At 46.2% G+C, this 9,280-nt stretch overlaps 1 protein-coding gene across 3 annotated transcripts in view; it reads left to right on the top strand.

Annotated features, from left to right (window-relative positions):
• Positions 1-3,279: 3,279 nt before the first annotated feature.
• Positions 3,280-9,280, top strand: part of Rpap3 (RNA polymerase II associated protein 3) — a 30,726-nt gene continuing 24,725 nt past the window's right edge. Inside the window, exons 1-3 of one of the 3 annotated variants that reach the window (NM_028003.2) lie at positions 3,280-3,352; positions 5,733-5,900; positions 7,891-8,034. In NM_028003.2, coding sequence (NP_082279.1) covers positions 5,748-5,900; positions 7,891-8,034 — 297 coding nt within the window. In that variant the 5' untranslated portion in view covers positions 3,280-3,352; positions 5,733-5,747. Of the gene's footprint in view, positions 3,353-5,732; positions 5,901-7,890; positions 8,035-9,280 lie in introns of those variants that run through there. The other 2 variants (XM_030248782.1, XM_030248783.1) reach the window with 2 other exon arrangements.

Genomic DNA, 9,280 nt, shown 5'->3' with positions numbered 1-9,280 from the left:
CACACACACACAGATACATGCGCACACACACAGACACACACACACATAGACACACACACAGACACACACACACATAGACACACACACAGACACACACACACACACACACACGTTACTAGGACCCTCTATCTGACTGATGCTGGCTATTATACCAGTCTGGATTGTTTACATTTTGTCTTATATAAGAGACAAATAGCAGGGCTGGAGAGCTGGTTCAGCAGTTAAGAACTTTTGATACTCTTGCAGAGGACATGAGTTCAGTTCCCAGCATCCACACCAGGTGACTCACAATCGCCTGAAACTCCAGCTCCAATTTGATATCCTCTTCTGGTGTCCACAGGTGCCAGGCACTCATATGGTAGACAGATATACATTCGGGCACTCACACAGACACTCTGAAAAGTAAGTAAGTCTTTTTTTAAAAAAAAGAGAAACATCTGTTTCAATTTGACTTCAGGCTTCCTTTTACATACAGCCAAATGATACAGAGTCTCAAGGCTCATACCTTGTCTTTGTAGAGCACTTAGGAGCTGATTATGGTCCTTCATCCCTATAACCCCAGTCCCCGCAGGACTGAGTCTGTGTGAGTGAATGCCATGTGTGCACATCACTGAGGGAAGAAAATTGTGAGCTTAAGAGTGAGATAAGCAAGCCTGGGCTACAAAGTGAGAGTCTTCCCGAGAAACAACAACAAAATCCGAAATCCAAAAAAGCAAAACAAAACACCAAACCCAACCAGGAAACAAGTTAATTAGTAATCCTTTCCTAAGACCCAGAACACTGGTCAGACTCCTTCCGCACTTAACTGTTTGAACGAGATCAATAATTGCGGCATGAAACCTCAACAGCATTCTCAGAAGTCACTGCAGCGTTTCGCTTTTGCAGTGATAAATATTTGTGTTTACTTCCCATGACCATTACAATTTCAACAGACATCAAATAAAGAGATTATTTCCTTGAGAACAACTGTCGAAGAGATTAACAGTAAACTCAATGGAGATGACTACAGTTTATTCACAGGAGGGGTTGGGAAGACATGGTTTGCCTGTTGTACGGAAGCCTATGTAGAGATAATTGTCAATAGAAGCAGAGAGGCATGCCATCTACAGAGAAGATGGTCCAGTCTGAGCTCACAGAGGGGACGGTTGTCACAAGTGGGACAATAGTACCTCAAAGTTCGGAAGCAATGGCCATGGAGATGGTTCTGTTACAATTGATTGTATTCAGTATACACATCGGGGGAGGGGGAAGGATTCACCACCCAAGGGTGCTATGGAGTTTCAGTGGAGCAGCTGGTTGGCCCCCTGCTGTCTCCCTTCTCCATCAACCCTGCCTGAAAGTGAGATAGCAAATGTAGTTGCTTTCCTATGAATGTCAACGTCTGTTTTAAATAGAATTATGGCTAATTTAGACACATTTAGATTCTTTTAAATTTTTATTTATTTATTTTTAAATTAAAATTATTTTAAACTTTATGTGTTTGAGTGTTTTGCTTTCATGGTAGTCCTGTGCATCACATGTGTGCCTGGTGCCCCGGGATGTCAGTTCTCTGGGAACCAGAGTTACACACAGTTATGATCCACCTCTGGGAATCAAATCCAGGTTCTCTGGAAGAACAGCCGGTGCTCTGAACTGGCGAGCCGCCTCTCTAGCCCTATTTCTATTTATTTTTGTTTATTTCAGACCGGGTATCATCACATGACTCCGGTTGGTGAGGAACTCACTATGTAGACCCTGAACTCGCAGAGATCCACCTGCTTCTGCCTCTGCAATGCTAAGATTAAAGGTGTACCCGAGCATCCACATTAAAAACATTTTTTTAAACCTAGTTTGTCTGCAATGGCACCTGCTGTGGGTGGTGGAGTACACAGAGTAGGATTTGCTACAGAAACAGTTACACTTTGTTAAAAGCTAGTTTATCTACAATATCATCAGAAAATAATGCTCTTTTATTTTTATAATGTGTAAGAGTGCTTGCCTGCATATATGTATGTATGTATGCACACCACATGCACGCCTGGTGCTAAGAGGCCAGAAGAGGGCGTCAGATCCTCTGGAATTGTAGTTACAGAACTGTTAACTACCACATGGGTGCTGGGAACTCAAGTTTTCTGCAACAGGGAACAGCATTCTTTCTTTTTCTTTTCTTTTTTTTTTAAAGATTTATTTATTTATTTATTTATTTATTTATTTATTTATTTATTTATTGTATGTGAGTACACTGTAGTTGTACAGATGGTTGTAAGCCTTCATGTGGTTGTTGGATATTGAATTTAGGACCTCTGGAAGAGCAGTCAGTGCTCTTACCCGTTGAGCCATCTTGACAGCCAGGGAACAGCATTCTTAACCATGGAGACTTCTCTTCAGTTTCTGATCTTTACTTTTAAATGAACTTAAAAGACAACCAGTCACACCATGAGGGAAAGAAAGATCCTAATGATATGACCTAGTGAGGAAAGACCAGGGGCGGTTTTTCATTGACAGGCAGGTAGATTAGTGTTTTGCAGCTGCACAGCTGTACCCAGTGCTTTGAAAATGACTGATGCTGAAGTTGTATCGAAGATTAATTATGTCAAACCTCTGGGATAAGATTCATAAATCAGCGTGTGTGGGATACACACCTGCACGGCTGCCTCCCTTGTGTGATTCGAAGGTTCAGTCAAACTTGTGAATGAATAACTGATCTTTGAGATGATATGTTTTCCATTCAGTTTGAAAAAAGTTGGTTTGTGGACTTAAAAAATTATACCCATTGCATTGTACAACAGAGTTATTACATAGGAAACAGCTTCACTCACAAAGGAAGCAGAAGCAAGCATTACAGGTTTCAGTCATTCTTTTAGATAAGCCAGGGTCTATCTAAAGATAGACACAAGCCCGAAATCTACAGATAATCTTAGAAAAGGAAAAAGATTAGTAGCAAAAAAGCACAAGGAAGACCAGCAGCCACATACAAGACTCAGAGAGAAAACAGCAGAGTTCCAGCATTGACAGTTCTTAGAAGTTACAGTAACTTTCTCCTAGGATTTTCAGAGGCTACAAACATCTCGTTAGTGGAAAGCAGGGCAGCTCTCAGAAACACAATCGAGGGGAGTAAAAGGCTTTATGCTTTGGAGGTCAATACGTCAAGATGGGTGCACTTTGGGGGATCCTCACGCTTAGTCTAGAAGAGGTTAGAACATCAGTCTACGTCCACCGCCAGCAAAGCAAGAGCAGCCGAGCGCGGGAGCCGAACCTTCTGCGCACGCTCGAGCGGCGCGCGGGGCCTTGTGGGAAGGCGCAGACCTCCGGCGGTGGTGTAGGACGCCGTGCGTCTCCCTGGAGCCGGTGAGGTTGGTGGCCGCCGTGGCGGGTGAGTAGGCTTTACCGTTCCCGCTGGCTGCAGGGGCGTGGGGTGGAAGAGCGGGGCTGGGCCCGGGCCGGGAGCAGCGGCGGGGCGCCGGGGCTGGTTCCCGAGTGCGCTCTCCGCGCGCTGCCCAGGGTTCGGCCTGAGCTGGCTCCGCGTCCGGGCTCGGGCGGTCTGCGGTGGCGGGACCTCCGGAGCCACGGTCCCGCGAGGGCGGCGGACCTGCGGGCTCCGTCAGGCCAGGGTATGCAGGCTTGGCTTGATACGGGACGTGAACGTGGTTCCCCAGGCTCTGGAAGTTTCTGGTTGCCTGCGGAACGAACCCCGTCCTGGCAGCATGGGCTGCCCTAGGACCCGGGGGTGGGTGGAAGGAGAGCTGCCGCCCTTACAGCATCTCATGGTCTGCTTGTTTGTTTAGAGACAGGGTTTCTCTGTAGCCCAGGCTGCCCTGCAATTCGCTGTGTAGTAGACCATGCTGGCCTCGAACCGCGGGCCTCTGCCTCCCTCCTGAGTGCTGGGATTGAAGACGTGCAGCGTTTAAGGGTCTCGTTTTGCAGGTGTACTGGTTTGTGTTCAGCAAAGCGTTATGCGGGATTTGTTTATGAATGAAATGCATGCGCATAACCAAAAGTGGACACTGCTTGACGCTTAAACTGCCTCGTTGAGGCTGAGTCAGAAGATCCGTTTTACACTTTTTGTTTGTTTGTTTTGTTTTGTTTTTCGAGACAATGTTTCTCTGTGTAGCCCTGGCTGTCCTGGAACTCACTCTGTAGACCAGGCTGGCCTTGAACTCAGAAATCCGCCTGCCTCTGCCTACCGAGAGCTGGGATTAAAGGCGTGCATCACCACTGTCGGGCCGAGCCGTTTTAAACAGCCTCTTTTTACTGGGGGTGGGGGGTGGGGGGGGGGAAAGCTCTTATAACCTCCCTCCAAGTATTCCTATCTTAAGGTACCTAGTCCAGTCACTTTACCCATTGTATCTATCTGCCTGTCTGTCTTCTGTCTCTCTTACAGTCTTCAGCATCTTTCACATGTTGGCAAATGCTATGTCCTAGCCCTTTAAAACTTACTCTTAAGGTGTGCTAAGGCGTCATGTTGAGTTTAATTTGTGAGGCCCCCTCTGCCTCCTGGATAGCTGGAACCAGAAGCAGTGGTCGACTGTGCACCGCTGTGAGCTTCATGTGCTTCCAATGGAGTTACATTAGGAAAGACAACGTTAACCCCTGTCCCATGTAACGTGATTCATTTAACTCATTTCTATCCGTAAAAATCCTGCGACTATTCTCAGTCTTTTTATGACCTAACGCCATGAACATACGAGCACGTGTGTGCGCTGCTAAACTTTCCTACTTAACATGTTAATTTTCTCAGGCGGTGGGTGGGTGGCAGCTCTCATATGGGCCCAGCTCCCTATAGGTACTGCCACCTCCTTTTTCTGATCTTCCTGTTCCCTAAGGCTGCCACTCTTCAGGCCCTGCCGAGCTTCCGTCAGTACAGTCTCTGAGCACGTTCAAATGCAAGAGTTTCTACCTTATTAATGGTGTCACCCACATTTCTCTCTAGTCCTTTCTATCTACTCAATACCTTCTGATGGCCCCTAAGTGCTCACATTCAACATATTCCAGACTGAAACAATCCTCTTACTCATCTGCCCCCTCCCCCAACGTGCGCGTTTTCCTTTTACAATTGCATTGCTTTGCCAAAGTTTTATTTTCACGCTATGCATATGTGGCGTGCGACGGTGCATGCATGTGCCATGGCACACACATCAGACGACAACTTTGTGGAGTCAGTTTTCCCTTTGCACCTGTGTGTGGGTGGGGTACCAGGGATCGTGTGGGTACCACTAGGTATCACCAAGCCTTAACGTTGTTAGGCTTGCGTCGTGTTGAGTGCTCTAGTCAGGAGCCTCCTTTCCAGTCCCTCAGAGCTGGATTTCTTGACTTAAAAAGATATTACCAGTTTCTACCAAGCAGAAATCTAGAACATCGTTTAAATCTTTCTCTTCTTCCCAACGTCTCGATCTAATCAGGCATCGGGTTATTTTTATATTACCAGTCAATTACTTTTATGTGACTTTTAGAATGTCGGCTATCACCCCCAGGCCTGGTGTGTTACTGTCTGCCCCGAGTCAACTTTTCACCTCTTCTTTGTCCCTCAGCTTTTCTCTGCTGCCTGGTCCTCCCTGCTCCTCACTTGATTGGCCTACTCTGACCTTGAGTCTTTTGTTACTACTGGGCTCTCAGGCATGCACCATCTCACCAGGTGTAAATGCGGTTTTCTACTTAACAGTACGCTGAAGTGATGATGGTTTTACGGGGACGCACCCCCTCATCGTAAATAGATGCATCTGCCGTTCTGATTCTCAAAACTTTGTGTGCTCCAGACTTGGCAGGACACGATGACTTCGGCGAGTAAGGCAGTTGAGTTGCAGCTCCAGGTGAAACACAACGCAGAGGAGCTGCAGGACTTCATGAGGGACTTGGAGCACTGGGAGAAGGACATGAAGGAGAAGGACCTGGAGCTGAGAAGACAGGGTGGCGTTGCCGAGGAGGTGAGCGAAAGGTCTCTGCTCATGTGCAGCGGAACCTACTTATCATCAGTGTGTGTACCACGTGGGTGTGCATGTACAAACACACACACACACACACACACACACACCAGCATGCCACAGCACAGGATTACAAGTCAAAGGACAACCCCCTGGGGTTGGTTCTCTCTTGTGGGCTCCAGGAATCGAACTTGAGTCAACAGGCTTGCAACAAGCACTTTGACCTGCCCAGCCATGTTATCGTTAAATTTAAATTATAGAAATATTTAAAAATAAAGCATGGCCCTGTAAAATGTGCTGTCGAGTCCTGAGGTTGCCTGGAATCCTAGTAGTCGGGCAGTGGAGGCAGAAGGATCTAGAGTTTAAGTTAGGTGGTGGTGGCGGCGCACACTTTATCCTACCCAGCACTTGGGAGGCAGAAGCAGGCAGATCTCTGTAAGTTTGAAGCCAGCCTGATTTATAGAGCAAATGCCTGGACAGCCAAGACTACAAGGAGGAACCCTGTCTAGCCTGGGCTATATAAGATCTTGTTACATAAAAGTGCTGAGATCAGCCAGGCAGTGGTGGCACACGCCTTTAATCCCAGTATTTGGGAGGCAGAGGCAGGCGGATTTCTGAGTTTGAGGCCAGCCTGGTCTACAGAGTGAGTTCCAGGACAGCCAGGGCTACACAGAGAAACCCTGTCTCGAAAAAAAAAACAAAAACAAAAAATGCTGAGATTATAGTGGTTTGCATCATTGGAGACATTTTCAGAGATTCTGCTTCCTTACGGAGCTTTGAATAATTGTGTGTTAACCTATCAAAGTTATTCTAAGTCTTAGTGGGTATTTAGTGAGAGGATGGTCATGTGATAATACTTAAATAATCTCAAAATATGTAGGGGTGTCTGTATCTGAAAATAATATAATCATATATTTAATAATTTATAAACAGTATTGGCATTAAAATGCAGATAAGACTCTTGTTAAGCCAGTGTGTTGAAATCTGGCTAGGTTTTTATGTCGTATGTAGCCAGTGGAGGCATGCCAGGTTGTCTTTGAACATCGGCTCATTCGCCGTGCTAAGTGAGAATCGGGGAGTTTTTGAAGTTTGGATTTATAGCTGTGGATTTAAAGGCATAATTCAGATTTCATGTTAATGCTTTTCTTGTGACTGAACAGTGTGCAGCATTCATCAGTAGTGAGCTGAACTTATAAACATAATTACTCCTTTTTGTGGGGGGTGGGGTGGGGAGGTGTATGCCCACACGTGTGCACTTGTGTGTGTGTGCCCATGTGGTGCACACGGAGGTGCCTTCCTCCATTGCTCCGCACCTTATGTTTGGCGACAAGGTCTTTCTGTGAACTGACATACCCTGAAGGCTGACTGGCCCCAGGGCTCCTGGGATCTGCTTGTGTGTTTCCCACAGGATTGCAGGGTGTGTGGCCATGCCTGGCTTTTACCCGGGCGCTGGGGATTCAAACTCATGTCCTTTTGCTTGCACAGCCAGAGCTCCTATCCACTGAGCTGTGTCTCCAGTCCACATCATCAGTAGTAGAAAATGAACTTGAAAATTAAATTGAAAGAATTTCTTATTTGAAAATATTATTTAGTGCCAGGCAGTGGTGGCGCACGCCTTTAATCCTAGGGCTCAAGAGGCAAAGGCAGGCTGATCTTTTTTTCTTTTTGTTTTTTCGAGACAGGGTTTCTCTGTGTAGCCCTGGCTGCCCTGGAACTCACTCTGTAGACCAGACTGGCCTCATAAATTCGCTGCCTCCCAAGTGCTGGGATTAAAGGCGTGCGCCACCATGCCCAGCTGTCAGCCTGATCTTTGAGTTTGGAGGCCAGCCTGGACTACACAGTGAGTTCCAGGGCATCCAGAGAAGCCCTGTCTCAGAAAAACCAAAAGAAACAAAAGAAACTATCATTTCAAACATTGTTAGTTATATAGAAGTAACAGAGCAAAATGCCAAAGCTTTTTTCTTTCTTTTTTTTCTTCTCTTCTCCTGTCTAGAATTTACCTCCTATTCGAAATGGGAATTTTAGAAAGAAGAAGAAGAAAGGCAAAGCTAAAGAGTCTTCCAGAAAAACCAAAGAAGAAAACACGAAAAACAGAATAAAATCTTACGACTATGATGCCTGGGCAAAACTTGATGTGGTAAGTTTATCTAGTTATGTACTTTTTAGTACTTAAACATGTCTTGGAGTCAGCTACTAGTCACAGGTGACATGAAAAGTAACAGTGTCCTTAGGACCTGTGCGTTCTTCCCCGCGCCCCCCCCCTTTTTTTTAAATGGTGGGGAAGGGGTTCATATGTAGTCATATGTAGGCTAGCTTTGGACTTGAGATCCTCTTGTGTCAGCCTCGGGAGTGCCGCATTACAGACGGGTATATACCACCATATCATCTGAAAGTGGGTGTCCTAATGTGCTTCCCATCACTGTAATAAAACACTGACCAAAAGCTATTCAAGGACCACCCGCCCAGGAGTGGGATTGCCCATGGTGGGCTGGGCCCTCAAGGTTGATAAGATTGATTACCCCCGCAGAATTGTCTACAGGCCAATCTGATGGAGGCATTTTCTCAAATGAGGTCCCTTCTTTCCAGATGACCCCAGCCTCTGTCAAGCTGACAGAACCCAGCTAGCACAAGTAGACCAGTAGAAGGCTCTGCTTTCCTAGATCTGAGATAGATCCTGTGACTATGCAAGTCCCATCCCCCACATGACGCTTGCTGTAATTAGACAACCTCTGCCTCAGAACCTTCCCCAAAGCTCCAGAGAGCTACTGGCACGTTAGCCCGTGAAGGCAACCTACCGGCCAATCGGCCTACCTGATTCTGGACTCCTACTTCTTAAAGTGTGTGGTTAGGGGTGTGCGTGCTCCATGCTGTGTGGTTAGAGGTGTACAAGCTGTGTGGCTAGAATAAACATTTCTTTGGTGTTTTGTTTTAAGAAGTTATGAGTGAGTGTTCTGCCTGCTTATATATAAGAATATCCACCTGTGTGCAAAGGCCAGAAGAGGGGGTCAGATCTGGAACTGGAGTTACAGGTAGTTGTAACCTCTGGGTGCTGGGGACCAATCCTGGATGGATCCTCTGCAGGAGCAGCAAGACTCTTGAGAGCAGAAACACCTCCAACCCTGTTGATTTATTTTCTTGCTTGCCTTTTCTTTTTTTCTCTTTTCTTCTCTTTTCTTTCCTCTCATTTTTTAGACCAGGCTGGCCTGTAACTCACAGAGATATGCCTATTGCTGCCTCTCAAGTATTGGGTTTGAAAGTGCACACTCCCATGCCTGGTCTTTTTGTCTGTTTTTAAAAAAGATTTATTTACTGTGTTGTTAAAATTCTTTCTTTGGGGGAAGATGGAAAACAAGGTCCAGATGGTAAACTGAGGCACATTTCTA

This window comes from Mus musculus, chromosome 15 (assembly GCF_000001635.26).
Source record: "Mus musculus strain C57BL/6J chromosome 15, GRCm38.p6 C57BL/6J".
Classification (NCBI taxonomy): domain Eukaryota; kingdom Metazoa; phylum Chordata; class Mammalia; order Rodentia; family Muridae; genus Mus; species Mus musculus.
Note: the sequence above shows the minus strand (reverse complement) of the source record. Positions and strands in the feature narration are given on the sequence as shown.